General features: G+C 44.0%; 1 protein-coding gene across 1 annotated transcript in view; it reads right to left on the reverse strand.

Moving 5' to 3' along the window:
- Positions 1–5,931: 5,931 nt before the first annotated feature.
- TTC3 (tetratricopeptide repeat domain 3) overlaps positions 5,932–15,514 on the reverse strand; it is an 80,402-nt gene continuing 70,819 nt past the window's right edge. The window contains exons 42-46 of the mRNA XM_038759953.1: positions 13,925–14,298; positions 10,998–11,124; positions 10,602–10,799; positions 9,415–9,507; positions 5,932–8,231 (exon numbers count right to left, since the gene is read on the reverse strand). Coding sequence (XP_038615881.1) covers positions 8,124–8,231; positions 9,415–9,507; positions 10,602–10,799; positions 10,998–11,124; positions 13,925–14,298 — 900 coding nt within the window. The 3' untranslated portion in view covers positions 5,932–8,123. The remainder of the gene's footprint in view (positions 8,232–9,414; positions 9,508–10,601; positions 10,800–10,997; positions 11,125–13,924; positions 14,299–15,514) is intronic.

Below are 15,514 nucleotides of genomic sequence, written 5' to 3' on the forward strand. Positions count from 1 at the left end.
ACAGCGGGCTCACAGTCTAAAAGGGGGAGACAGAGAACAAAACCAAACATACTAACAAAATAAAATAAATAGATGAGCTCACAGTCCAGAATGAGCTCAGTCTCGTCTCATTTTTGAACAAGGGCTTCGGGGTGAGATGACCGAAGGGTGACATGACAGTCATCCACAGTCTTCCCAAGCTTTTAGTCCATTGCTCTGCACACAGGAAGCGCTCAATAAATACGATTGATTGACTGATTGATCCACTGACTAGAAGGGTTGTATAGACAGGAAGAAATAGATTTAAAGAGGGAGAGGTCTTGACTGTCAAGGGGATTAAACACTGGCCAGGCTACCAAGGGACCCTGAGGTTTTCGTCCCTCGGATCTTCAAGAAAAAAGCAGGCACCATCTGTCCCGGATGGTTCAGTCACTTTCCTAGCTGGAGGCAGGAGGTTGGACTGGGTCTCGGGCTCCCTTTGGGTCAATCAATCCATTAGTGGTACTTATTAAGTACTTGCTATGTGCAGAGAACTATACTAAGCGCTTGGGGGAGTACAATAATGATAATTAATAGTGGTATTTGTTAGGTGCTTACTAAGGCAAATGCTGGACTAAGCACTGGGGTAGACAGAAGATAATCAGCTTGAACAAAATCCCCGTCCTACGTGGGGCTCACGGTCTTAATCCTCATTTTACGGAGGGGGTAACTGAAGCCCAGAGAAGTGAAGTGACTTGCCCAACATCACACAGCAGACAAGTGGTGGAGCTGGGATTAGAACCCAGGTCCGTGCTCTTTCCACTAGCCCCCGCTGCACAGACACATTCCCTGCCCCTAGTGACTTTACAGACTAGAAGACTGTAAAAGGACTCACATTTCTTGTACTTCCCAAGCGCTTAGTACATCATCATCATCATCAATCGTATTGAGCGCTTACTATGTGCAGAGCACTGTACTAAGCGCTTGGGAAGTACAAATTGGCAACATCTAGAGACAGTCCCTACCCAACAGTGGGCTCACAGTCTAAAAGGGGGAGACAGAGAACAAAACCAAACATACTAACAAAATAAAATAAACAGAATAGATATGTACAAGTAAAATAAATAGAGTAATAAATATGTACAAACATATCTACAGGTGCTGCGGGGAAGGGAAGGAGGTAAGATGATAAGGTAATATCAAGCATCCCAGGGCCACAGATTGAAGTACACAGACGACGCAGAAGGGAGAGGGAGCTGGGGAAAAGAGGGCTTAATCAGGGAAGGCCTCTTGGAGGAGATGTGACCTAAGTGCTCAATACAACACAGCCCACACTATTACTAATATTTCTCAGTACGACACAGCCCACACTATTAATAATATTTCCGTTTTCACTATGTGCCAGGCTTACTATGTATTAGCACCAGGATAGATACAAGGCAAAGTCCCTGTCCTAAACAGTCCTAAGGGCTGCATTTTGGCATTTCCATGCTTGTAGTGCCACCCTAATCCTGTGCCCCTTTCTCCACTCAGTTTTATAAATAGTGCTTCACTGCCAGCCTATATTCAGGCCAAGGAGAGAGAGGCCAGAGGGGAAAGGGGAGATGAGCGGATGTGAATTACGGCTGAGTCCCTCCCTTCAAAGGCCTCTCTGGCCAGAGAAAACAGTAAATCAATCAATCAATCGTATTTATTGAGCGCTTATTGCGTGCAGAGCACTGTACTAAGCGCTTAGGAAATACAAGTTGGCAGCATATAGAGACGGTCCCTACCCAACAGTGGGCTCACAGTCTAGAAGGGGGAGACAGAGAACAGAACATATTAACAAAATAAAATAAGTAGAATAGAGATGTACAAGTAAAATAGAGTAATAAATATGTACAAACATATATACATATATACAGGTGTTGTGGGGAAGGGAAGGAGGCAAGGCGGGGGGGATGGAGAGGGGGAGAGGAAGGAAGGGGCTCAGTCTGGGAAGGCCTCCTGGAGGAGGTGAGCTCTCAGTAGGGCCTTGAAGGGAGTAAAGGGGGCTTGGGAGAGGGAAACAGAACTCAAGACATATTCACTGTCTTCTAAGGCTTACAGTTTAATGGCAGGGAGACATACAAAATAATAGTCAGCCAGTGGGGTGTGGGAGGACAAACAAGTTTGAAGTAGGGAACAGCTTTTAGACTGTGAGCCCACTGTTGGGTAGGGACTGTCTCTATATGTTGCCAACTTGTACTTCCCAAGCGCTTAGTACAGTGCTCTGCACACAGTAAGCGCTCAATAAATACGATTGATTGAACAGTAAATATCCCAAGATGAAATACCGCAACTCAATAAGTGTACGCCGTAACATTCGGACTAGCCGAGGAGAGGCACAAAATATAAAGTACTAAGAGTGGCTGTCAGGTTGATGCAACTTGGGAATCAATCAGGGAAGGTTTCCTGGAGGAAGTAGGATTTGAGGAGGTCTTTGAGGATGGGGATGCTTAGTACAGCGCTCTGCACACAGTAAGCACTTAATACAATTGAATGATGAATGAGGGCTGTTCAAAGGGGCGGATTTTCATTTTGCAGTGCGGGGGAGGCAGGGGTAGAACATCGCTTTGCACACAGTAAGCGCTTAATAAATGCCATTATTATTATTATTATTAAGTGCTTAACCATCATTATTAACATCAACCATCAACCTTCTAGACTGTGAGCCCCCCATGGGACAACCTGAACCCCTGGTAACCTCCCCAGCGCTTAGAACAGTGCTTTGCACATAGTAAGCACTTAATAAATGCCATTATTATTATTATTATTATTAAGCGCTTAACCATCATTATTAACCATCAACCTTCTAGACTGTGAACCCCCATGGGACAACTTGATCACCTGGTAACTTCCCCAGCGCTTTATAAATGCCATTATTATTATTATTATTGTTATTGTTAAGCGCTTAACCATCATTATTAACCATCAACCTTCTAGACTGTGAGCCCCCCGTGGGACAACCTAATCACCCGGTAACCTCCCCAGCGCTTAGAACAGTTGCTTTGGACATAGTAAGCACTTAATAAATGCCATTATTATCATTATTATTCAGCACAACCATCATTTTAGAACAGTGCTTTGCACATAGTAAGCGCTTAATAAATGCCATTATCATTATTATTATTATTATTATTAAGCGCTTAACCATCATTACTAACATCAACCTTCTAGACTGTGAGCCCCTCTTGGGACAACCTGATCACCTGGTAACCTCCCCAGCGCTTAATAAATGCCGTTATTATTATTATCATCATTATTATGTGCTTAACCATCATTATGAACATCAACCATCAACCTTCTAGACTGTGAGCCCCCCGTGGGACAACCTGATCACCTGGTAACTTCCCCAGCGCTCTATAAATGCCATTATTATTATTATTATTAAGCGCTTAACCATCATTACTAACATCACCCTTCTAGACTGTGAGCCCCCCTTGGGGCAACCTGATCACCCGGTAACCTCCCCAGCACTTAGAACAGCGCTTTGCACATAGTAAGTGCTTAATAAATGCCATTATTATTATTATTAAGCGCTTAACCGTCATTTTAGAACAGTGCTTTGCACATAGTAAGTGCTTAATAAATGCCATATTATTATTATTATCATTATTATTAAGCGCTTAACCATCATTATTAACCATCAACCTTCTAGACTGTGAGCCTCCCTTGGGACAACCTGATCACCCGGTAACCTCCCCAGCGCTTAGAACAGCGCTTTGCACATAGTAAGCGCTTAATAAATGCCATTGTTATTATTATTAAGCGCTTAACCATCATTTTAGAACAGTGCTTTGCACACAGTAAGCGCTTAATAAATGCCATTATTATTATTATTATTAAGCGCTTAACCATCATTACTAACATCACCCTTCTAGACTATGAGCCCCCCCGTGGGACAACCTGATCACCTGGTAACGTCCCAGCGCTTAGAACAGCGCTTTGCACATAGTAAGCACTTAATAAACGCCATCATTACTATTCTTATTATTATTTCCACCGAGCCCCGCGGCTTCAATGCATGAATGGCCCTTCTAGCCTGTGAGCCCGCTGCTGGGTAGGGACTGTCTCTAGATGTTGCCGACTTGTACTTCCCAAGCGCTTAGTACAGTGCTCTGCACATAGTGAGCGCTCAATAAATACGACTGATTGATGATTGATTGATTGATGGCCGCTTTTCACACCTCCTCTGGAAAGGGAAGGGAGAAAACTGAAAAGGAGACACAGCTACCTTGGTTCCTTCCACGCTGCTCTTGGGGAAGAGTGGGTCGCCGGTCCCGGCTCCTGGGGAAGCCCCATCGTCCTTGGTGGCCCCGAATGGGTCGGGGGGTTTCGGGGGTCCTGGGGGTCCTGTGGATGCGGGGGGTCCGGGGGTCCCGGGGGTCCTGGGGTGGGGAAATCGAGGCCCGCGCCCCGGGGGCGAGCAAGGCCTCGGTCGACCAGTCCTCCGCTGCAGGCTCGGGGACCACGTGACCCCGCCCCGCCGGGGCAGAAGCGGCAGCGGCGCCCTCTAGGGGCGGCCCGGCGCTCTGCGGCTCTGCGCCCCCTGCCGGCCACGCCAGGGCACCGCCGCCCAAGGGAAACGGCCCGCTAGGGGGCGCTGCGGGCAGGCGCTCCCCACCGGCAATCATTCATTCACTCATTCATTCATTCATTCATTCATTCAATCGTATTTACTGAGCGCTTACCGTGGGCAGGGAGGAACAGCGGGGCTCAGTGGGATGAGCACAGGCTGTGGAGTCTCTCCCCCTCGTCCCCCTCTCCACCCCCCCCATTTTTTTTCTTTTAATGGCATTTATTAAGCGCTTGCTATGTGCAAAGCACTGTTCTAATCAACCAATCAATCGTATTTATTGAGCGTTTACCGTGGGCAGAGAGGAGCAGCGGGGCTCAGTGGGAACAGCACAGGCTGTGGAGTCTCTCCCCCTCGTCCCCCTCTCCATCCCCCCCATCTTACCTCCTTCCCTACAGCACCTGTATATATGTCTGCACATATTTATTACTCTTTATTTATTTTACTTGTACATATCTATTCTACTTATTTTATTTTATTAGTATGTTTGGTTTTGTTCTCTGCCTCCCCCTTCTAGACTGTGAGCCCGCTGCTGGGTAGGGACTGTCTCTATATGTTGCCAACTTGTACTTCCCAAGCGCTTAGTCCAGTGTTCTGCACACAGTAAGCGCTCAATAAATACGATTGATTGATTGACTGACTGATTGATCTGTGCACTCAAGTGGCACCCAATAAAGACCATCAACTGAGGGAGCAAAACTACTGCACCGATGAACAGTTCTCCTTTTTAAAGCTCCCCTTTCCCCCCACCCAAATGATCCTGAAAGCAACTCCTTTCCCTGGGCAGTATATCCCAGGCCAGGTACTCCCCTAGGGATATGGCATTGTGCAACCAGTAGCCAGCTAACATAAGGAAAACTTGGTGCTTGACACCTAGTAAGAGCTTAACCAATACCATCATTATTATTATTATTACTGATCCTTTTTGGCAAAATGCAGCATTGTGAAAGGCACAAAAACGTTAAGTTGAGCCAGTACAGACTTTAACTTTATGTGTGAGAGCAGATGTTCTCACGCCTGCCTCCCAGTTGGACTGGATGCCATTATTATTATTATTATTATTATTATTATATTATAATATATATAATAATATAATAATAATAATAATAATAATAATGATTAGGGTACTTGTTAAGCACTTACTATGCTCCAAGTACTGTTCTAAGCACTAGAGCAGATACAGTTAATCAGGTTGGGCACAGTCTAATCCCAGCTCCACTATATATCTGCTGTGTGACCTTACTAAGCGCTCTACTCTAGGCACAGTCCAAGCCTCTTCAGCTCCCCCAATGTTCTAGCATTTCTACACACTTCAGTACCTTGTCATTTCTTTTCCAGATTAACCCTTAGTTGCCTAACATGAAACCAGAGTTCTCTTAAAACACAACTCATTTATTAACGACTGCTCTAAGCAAAAGATCAAGCATATTTCCTAAGCAATACGAACTCGTTCCACAGGTAAGGGACAGGTAGCGAGAGATTTTATTGGAAGGAGATGGTACCATTGTCTACCCAAAGTTTTACAACGAAATACATTTGCTTCTTCACAGATCATTTACGGCACAATATTTTGTGATTCCCCCAACCCTACCGGTCAGTGGCTGATACAGTGCTCAATCCAAACTGCTCCTGTCCAGGGAGTGAACTTCCCACATCCTGAGAAGTTTTCCCTTGACCGGGCACAACGGTAGCCAGAATTCCATCCCCTAAACAGCCCCATCTTAACATTTTCTAGTTTCAAGAATGCAGATAAACTTGTAAGTGAAGACCACCTTAAAGGATACAGGAGACGACACTAAAGGTCCACAAAGCTATTCAAAAGACATTAACATTCTACATGGCGCTTTAAGGAAAGAAGGCTGTTCACCCTATACTAGATAAATTCTCCATTTAAGTTAAAAAAGCCACGATCACAGCAAAGAGAACACGCTTCTATTTCTACAGCCTCCTGCAGAGACATATAATCATATTACAATTATTTACTAATGTGACATTATTTGAATTACTGTATTAAATTTTAAGCATGTTCAATGGTTTATCAACCTAGTATAAAGCTCAGTGCTCTGCACATAGAAATCACTCAATAAACACCACTGATTGACTGAGAATGAATGAAGGAAACTGGCAAATATCCTCAAGGATACTGTTCTGAGATATGTGTTTTTGGTGAGTTGTTATAGGTGCTGAGTCCTTTTTTCTATGACTAAAGATGTAAAAGTTGGAAAATTAAAGGTTGGAACAGAGCAATTCACAAGTGGATTCCCATGAGGGGGAAGGCAGAATGTAAAAAAAAATCACTGGTATTGTGACCCCGCCATAACAGTCCCACAAAGGACAAAGGTCTAGAATTAAGTTTTAGTAGTCTATTAGGTTTTAGAACTTAGTGATACATGATACTTTTGGGAAGGGTACTAAAGTGAAAATGCACTGCTATGTTTGATTATAATATCAACCACCCAATGGTATTTATTGAGTGCTTACTGTGTGCTTGGGAGAGCACAAGATAACAGAGTTGGTAGACACTTTCCCTGCCCAGAACAAGTTTACAGTCTAGAGGGGAGTTAATTGTAAGAACTGAATACAAACTGTAAGACTGATTAACAATTTTGAGCCTAGGCCTGGTTGACGGCACTGTGGCAGTGATATGGGTTGGACGTGGCATTAAGTGAAATTAGGCTAGGGGAATCACACATTCCATCTAGTTCCAACTCAGTAAGTCCAAGGTGGGGGAAAGGAAGAGATAGAGAGTGTTTGAAATTCATTAAGTAGAACAAAATAAAAAAAAAATTGGAGGATTGTTTGGGGTATGAAAGGGAAAGGTAAAAACTGAATAAATTGCAAAGAGAGCAGTTCACAGGTTTTGATAGGGGGAATGCCAACTACTAACAAAGCCAGTTTCTTTATACTTTTAGGTCTGCTGTTGGGGTAGAAACAGGGAACAAATCATTAATAAGAAAGTCTCTTTCCACAATCCAAGACCAGCCTCTGCCAATAGAGCTGATGTTCAACGTTTTTCCGTGGCGTGGGGAGGCTCAAGGAGACAGGGAGGCTGCCCAAAGCCCAGAACAGTCATTACCCCCGAATCCAGAGTGACCTTTGACAGAGAAGGTACCTTTACCATCGCTGCTCCTTTGTGTTTGTTTCAGGAAATGGAAGTTAAATGGAATTGGGGAGCACATGGGATGTATACAAAAATGGGAAAACTTTGCACTGACTGGGACTTCTCTCTCCTTAGAACTCCAAAAGGAAGCAGAGCAATCCCTTTGGTTCAAGTCACGGTAAAGGGACCCTTGCCTCTCCAGGCTACTAGGCATTGTCTTTTCCACAACTGAGTAGGGTGGTGATGCAGCTGAGGCAATTTAAAGTTTGTCTATAGTCACTATTTCCCCCTCTATTTTATTATGGCTAATAGATTTGAAAACGTGGTTAGTTACTCAATATATTCATTAATAGGAGTATATCTTCATTCATACTGCACCACTACAATTCAATTTATGTCAATACATACCATGATTATTAAAGTACAGCAATAAAATATTTAAAACCCCAGGCTTCAGCTGAGCGTGCTTTAGGTGGGCTTCCTTCCTGAAGAAAGAGCTGGAAACTCCTCTGGTAGCAGGACATGTTTCCGGCAGGTTGGGCATGTGTTTTGTTCTTTTAGCCAGAGGTCAATACACTGAAACAATCAGAAACTTGTTATTACAAGGGGAGCTGGCAACCACCTGGGTTCTGTAGTTTCGCAGAATGGCTTCTGGGCAGAGCAGCCAGGACGGTCCCTCCACTCCCTTACGCCACTGAGATCCCAGACCCTCCCCTTCCCCGGAGAAGAGGGAGGGCAAGAAATGACAACTGGGATGGTGGTGGTAGTCTGGACCAAGGACGGCCCTGCCAAGAGATGTAAGACATGTGAGAACTATAGCCATTTTTGTTGAATTTACTCTTACTCCTTTCTGGGTGTTTGTTCTCCCCTCTAGACTGTCGTCAGGGATCTAGTCAAGTCTAAAATGCTGTCCCTTTTCTCAGCACTTAGTGCAGTTTCACCCTTTTGTAAGCACTTTCCAAGGGTCAACGCTCCTCCTCCGACTCCTGAAGCCTGTCAGAGATGTTCTGAATAAAGCGATACCCTCACCACAACCTTTGCTCCTTTTGAATAACTTTTGCTCACGCTTGTCCTCCTCTCATTCACTCACGAGGCAGAGAATCCCTCCTTAGTATAGTAATTACCGTATTTGTTAAACCCTATGTGCCAAGCACTATCCTAAGCACTGGGGTACGTGCAAGGTAATCAGGTTGTCCCATGTGGGGCTCACAGTCTTAATCCCCATTTTACAGATGAGGGAACTGAGGCACAGAGAATAATAATCTTAATAATGGTATTTGTTAAGCACTTACTATGTGCCAAGCACTGTTCCAAGCACTGGGATGGATACAAGGTGATCAGGTTGTCCCACGTGGGGCTCACAGTCTTAATCCCCATTTTACAGATGAGGTAACTGAGGCAAAAAGAAGTGAAGTGACTTGCCCAAAGTTATACAGCTGACAAGTGGCGGAGCCAGGATTAGAACCCACGACCTCTTGACTCCCAAGCCCGGGTTCTTTCCACTAAGCCATGTTACTTAATACTATCACTACCTCATTCGTGACAAATTATGATTTCACACAGAAAACAGAAAAACTCAAGTTGACCTCGACATTTGCCTAGGATCTTACTAACTGAGCATTCGGGCAGCTGGTAATTGATTATGTAAAGGATGGTTTAGGAAGACTTCTGTGAACACACTACAAATACCAAATTCATAGTAAAAAGGTGAAACCCATTTCAACTCCAGGATCTGAGAACAAGGGGCAGTTTCCCTTACCTGTTTATGAAACTGATGCCCACATTCCAGTTTGCAAAGGACGCCCTGATTTAGTTCGTCGTGACAGATGATACAGGGATCTTCATCGGATGTCTGTAGAAATCAACACAGTTACATACTGGACACCTGCTTTCCATTTGTGTCACGTTTATGAGTTCCCCCTTTCCTTGAATTAGACTGCAGTCATCTCCGTCGTAAGTGGAAAAAACTAAAATACTGTCCCTCAGAATTCAAATTTATTCCGAGACTAGGGCCAATACAAAGACCGTTTTATCCCCAAGCAACTTTTTCCATTAATCTCATTAACCGATAGACTGTAAGCTCGTTGTGGGAAGGGAATGTGTCTGTTTATCGTTGTATTGTACTTTCCCAAGCCCTTAGTACAGTACCTCTAGACTGTGGGCTTGTGAACAGGAATGTGTCTGCTGTTTTATTGTACTCTCCCAAGCATTTGTACAGTGCTTTGCACAGAATAAGTGCTAAATAAATAAGACTGAATAAATGCACACAATAAGCGCTCGAGAAATATGACTGACTGAACTGAGTGAATGAATGAATGGTATCTACTGAGCACTTTACTGTGTGCACGGCACTCTAGTAAGCACTTGGGAAAGTACAAAAGCATTGGTAGACTTGATCCCTGCTCATAAGGAGTTTTCAGTCTACAGGAAGAGGCAGACATTAAAACAGATTACAGATAGGGGAAATAGTATTCTTTAAATCATAACAAGCAAATTGTAAAAACTAACTATAGACAGATTAAAATTATAAATATTTTCTCACGTCAAATTTTATCAAGTGAGGGAAAAATGAGCACATAAAATCCAGTAAAATCTGTAAAAAAATTTGGAGTTAGAAAACAAAGTGAGTCTGCTTCTAAAACTTAGCAGCTGATGAACACTAATGATATCTGTGTTGATGTATCTGCTCCGCCTTCCCCATCAGGCTGTGAACTCCTCAAGGGCAGGCTGTGTCTTTCTTTGTAACTTTGTAGCATTTACTTCGAGGTACAATATTCAGCCTTGGGAGGAAACCAACCCAGATAAATGGGTTAAATCCACAAGATTTTCTGTTTAGAAACCTAAGCCTGACCACTTTCTCCCTGGAAATCATAATGTTCTACATTGAAAAATTCCTCCTGGTAAAGCATTCTGCCCAAGAAAGGAGGAAGAACACGTCACACTTACAGTGGACTCTCTTGATTTCTGCCACTTGGTCTTGGTTGGCGCAACTACCACCCAGGGCTGGCCTCGAGGTGGGCGGCTGGGGCTTTTGCTAGAAACAAGTCTGGTCTTGGAGGAGCCAGAGACCAACACGTTTCCTTCCGAAGATCTTCGGCCAGGGTCATTCGCCACAAATACCGCCGCCGCCCTATCTTTTCCGGCCTAGAGGGAAAGATGCAGAAAGAACAGTTATATTCCCCAGTATTGAGAAGTAAGCCAAATTTTCTAAGCTTTCAGTAGCTCTTCCTCGCCTTCAGAGGACCAGGTTAGGACAGGTCTGTTTACACACCGCAAGGATTACAGGCTCTGTTTCACTGCAATACCGTTCGTTTGGATCGCGACAAGCTCCTTTCTACCTACCTTGTTCTTACGTGGCTCATCCAGGATGAGATCTGTCACTCTCCTGGTGATTTCAACCGAGGTCAATCCTGAAAGTGTGCCCTTGTTTTGGGCCTGAACTTCTTTTATAAAAGTGAGAAACTCACTACTACAAGGGAAAGAGAAGGAGAGACAAAGATTACAAAGTTCCTGTCGCCTAATATCTAATTGACACCACCACACCAGTTTTTAAAAACGCCTCACTTCACGGAATGCAGAATCACAGCTGTGCTCTCTTCATCCTCACACCGAGAAATTAAACTTCCTAAGAAGCCAAACTCCCATGTTTTTAAATGATCCCAACTATCTTGAATGCTCAGTATTTTGCAGCACTGGCATACCAACACCTCGTCAATAATACGATATTTGTAGAGAAATATAAATTTCTCAGGGAAATTACAATTGCAATGCTTTTCAAAAGCTTGTTTGAACTTCAGAAAGTAAGCTGAATGCTACTGGGGAACGATAGGAATGTTCTCTCACCCCTCCACCTCTGCCTAGACAGACCCACAGTTTAATTGGGACATTCCCCTTTTTCTTAACACAATGTGATGGCCAACTGGAAAGACTCAAACACTCTCAGTATAGCCATCTAGCTATGCAATGAGTAATCGAAGGACATTAATAAAAAATTGAGATGCAGCACCTAGTAGAAGGCTTGCACAAAAAAGGGGCTCAGTAAATTCTGTTCATGAGCTGGTGAGAACAGTGCTTTACTTGACTGCAAATAGTAAACAAAGAGGTTCTTATTTCAAAATGAAAAGGTAGGCCATTCTTGGGTTTATTATACTAATGGAAGTCTGAATTTAGCCATAGTCTATCAAAGAAGTTACAAAAAATGGCAAATAAAATATCTGAAAAAGTTTGAAATTTCCAACTTAAGGGCTCTGAGATAGTCACAGTGGGGAACAGGCATAGTTCAATGCTACACCCCCCTGTGAGTCTTTTGAGATGCCCCTTCCCCTGCCATGAACACTGGGACAACTCATTAGGGCTCTCTATATTCTGTTCTGATCTCCTTTATTATTAATTTGTTAAACACCTATTATATGTCAAGCACTGTTAATTTGTTAAGCACCTATTATATGTCAAGCACTGTTCTAAGCAACAGCACAGATACAAGTTTATCAGGTTGAACACCATCTCTGTCCCACGTGGGGCTCACAGTTTGAGTAAGAGAGAGAACGGGTATTTTATCCACATTTTACAGATGAGGAAACTGAAACAGGGAAATTAAGTGACTTGCCCAATGTCACACAGTAAGCAATTGGGAGAGTCAGGATTAGAAACCAGGTCCTCTGACTTCCAAGCCCATGCTCTTTCCACTAGGCCATGCTGCTTCTCATTCAAAGCTGCATTTTAAATTTGAAGTCTGTTCCATTTACTATTCATTTAATAGATGGCAACATTTTCCATTTTGAAGGAAAAAAATTCAAGTTACTTTAATATCCTTTATTCAAAATCCGAACTGTAATTTAATGAAGGAAATCTGGGGCATGAACACCACTCAAGGCAAAAGTATTAAGTTTTAAAACAGTATAATGTTGCCATGTTATTTTTGAAGGTTGACTACCGTGAGAGGCCAATACTGAGATTATCTGTGGCTTCTTCAAACTTCTGACACAGTAAGTATGTGTGATCAGGTTGTTCTGAGTCACTATTGACCCTTTGTGAACGGTGGTGCATTCCCACACAAGGAGCCATGAGCAAGTGGTTCATTCACGGACCAAATTCAGCAAATGATAAGGTAATTGCTTAAAGGCACTCTTCACTGTCTGGTCTGCACATGAACAACTAAAAAAATATATCACAATGGATCTTGTCTTCGGCGCAATCTAATGAGCTGCTAATTTTTGTTTCTACTGGATATGTTTAGGGAGGGGGTCCACCTGCAATTCTCACCACAGTTTTTAAAATGTTTTATTTTTTTACTGGGTACTTGTTAAGCACTTAGTATGTTCCAGGTAACTGAGGCACAGATAAGTTAAGTAACTTGCCCAAGGTCACACAGCAGACAAGTGACAGAGTTGGGATTAGGTCCCCTGACTCCGAGGGCTGTGCTCTTTCCACTATACCACGCTGCATCTGTCAATTCGTTATTACACAAATGGAGAAAAAAAGTGGCAAACAAGGATAATAAAGTTCTAGAAAGAGCCCCTTCTTACTTTCAAATGCCTTATGGAATCAGGTCAAGTAACTGGGTTCTTATGCTCAGGTATTTTAATAAAATCTTTATCCACAAAGGCAAATTGTCTGCCACGGGTCCATGTGTACCACAGCACCAGGCACAGAAAGGGGAGAGCTGGAGATGGAAGGGAGAGAAAGAAAGAAACCCTTGAAATGGGAGGCTGGGTGCCAGAGGTAGTTTAGGAAGTGCTGGAGTTGGGTGGGAGGATGTTGATTTTCTGACAGTGATTTTCTGACAAACGGTAAGGACAGTTGGAGGAGCAGAGACAAGAGAAAAGGAGCGAGAGGGTGATATGGAAAAGAAGGCAGATAAGCAGCGTGACTTAGTCGAAAGAGCACGGGCTTTGGAGTCAGAGGTCACGGGTTCAAATTCCGGCTCTGCCAGTAGTCAGCTGTGTGACTGTGGGCAAGTCACTTAACTTCTCTATGCCTCAGTGACCTCGTCTGTAAAATGAGGATAAAGACTGAGGACGGGTCACCTTGTAAACTCCCAGGCGCTTAGAACGGTATACTATGCACATAGTAAGCACTTAATAAATGCTATTATTATTACTATTATAAACAAGGAATGGAGGGGCCAAGGTACAATTTAAAAATGTGGAAAGGTGGAAATCCTACGTATGGATAGGAAAAATTGGGAGATGGGGAGGAAAAAAAACAAAAAAACCACACAATTTGAGTTTATGGGTCCCAGTAAGTTCTTTCACATTTTATATTCATACCTGCTGTAGTTGGGGAACATCACTGCCAGATTTCTAAAAATGGCTTCAAATGGCTTCTGCGGAGGTGACAGACAGTCAGCTGCTAGGCTGTGATTCACTTGGACATCAGGACTCCTAGTAGTCACTGGAGGCAGGGTGGGAACAGCTGGATCCAGATAATTTCTTTGCACAGGTTTCACCATGGAGCTATCAGTGGCAGTATACGGGCTTGAGCCTTTACGTGTCGTGGTTTGGACTCCAGTTTGTACAGGATGTGGAAGATTCGCTGAACTTTGACCTTCAGGGTGCGGATATTTAGGAAGTAATTTAGGATGAATTTGTGGAGAATACATTACAATGGCTGGATCGTTAATAGGAAGCATGACTAGAGGTGTCTAGAAAAGAAAAAGACAAAACAGAATGACTACTCTTCTAGGTTTCAAGTACCCCTGATTGAGTCTTTTCAGGGAAAATTTATACACAGTGCTAAATGGTAATAAACTCAGATTTAATTTTGCTGCCAGCACTTCACTCTCCTCTAAACCATTCAAAACTTTGTTTTAAGCAGTTACTGGCTATGGTACTGCTTAATGGTGAGAGCTGAAGACTGCAAGCCCAGGGCCCATGATTTCTTGGTCAGCAAAGTCCTGGTGCACAATGGCTCTCCAACTTACTCTGGAGAGTTTGGCTATCAGTTCTTTTCCTTCTTCACAGGAATAATGTGAAAAATAGGAGCGTAGTGAAATAGTAAGCCTCTCGGAAAAGCCAAGGATTCCTTTTAGAATTACTAGAATTCTATTCTTCAAATGTCTCACGCCGGTTGAGACATCTCTGAAAAATGCCTGGTCTGTATTTCACTTTAGACATACCAGGACAGGAAACAGCAAGAAAGATACAGAAAAGGACAATTAAAATGACAGAAAACTGGCCATACAGTTCAGGATTATGGCCATGGGGATTGGTCCTGAGTACTGGCCTGCCTATCACTAGGGAGGGAGGGAGGGGGAGAGAGAGAGAGGGAGGGGGGAGAGAAAGGATGGGGGTGGAAGAGGGAGAGGAAAGGGAGGGAGAGGAAAGGGAGGGAGAGGAAAGGGAGGGAGAGGAAAGGGAGGGAGAGGAAAGGGAGGGAGAGGAAAGGGAGGGAGAGGAAAGAGAGGGAGAGGAAAGAGAGGGAGAGGAAAGAGAGGGAGAGGAAAGAGAGGGAGAGGAAAGGGAGGGAGAGGAAAGGGAGGGAGAGGAAAGGGAGGGAGAGGAAAGGGAGGGAGAGGAAAGGGAGGGAGAGGAAAGGGAGGGAGAGGAAAGGGAGGGAGAGGAAAGGGAGGGAGAGGAAAGGGAGGGAGAGGAAAGGGAGGGAGAGGAAAGGGAGGGAGAGGAAAGGGAGGGAGAGGAAAGGGAGGGAGAGGAAAGGGAGGGAGAGGAAAGGGAGGGAGAGGAAAGGGAGGGAGAGGAAAGGGAGGGAGAGGAAAGGGAGGGAGAGGAAAGGGAGGGAGAGGAAAGGGAGGGAGAGGAAAGGGAGGGAGAGGAAAGAGAGGGAGAGGAAAGAGAGGGAGAGGAAAGAGAGGGAGAGGAAAGAGAGGGAGAGGAAAGAGAGGGGGAGACACCCCAGACTGC

Source organism: Tachyglossus aculeatus, chromosome 18 (assembly GCF_015852505.1).
Source record: "Tachyglossus aculeatus isolate mTacAcu1 chromosome 18, mTacAcu1.pri, whole genome shotgun sequence".
NCBI lineage: Eukaryota > Metazoa > Chordata > Mammalia > Monotremata > Tachyglossidae > Tachyglossus > Tachyglossus aculeatus.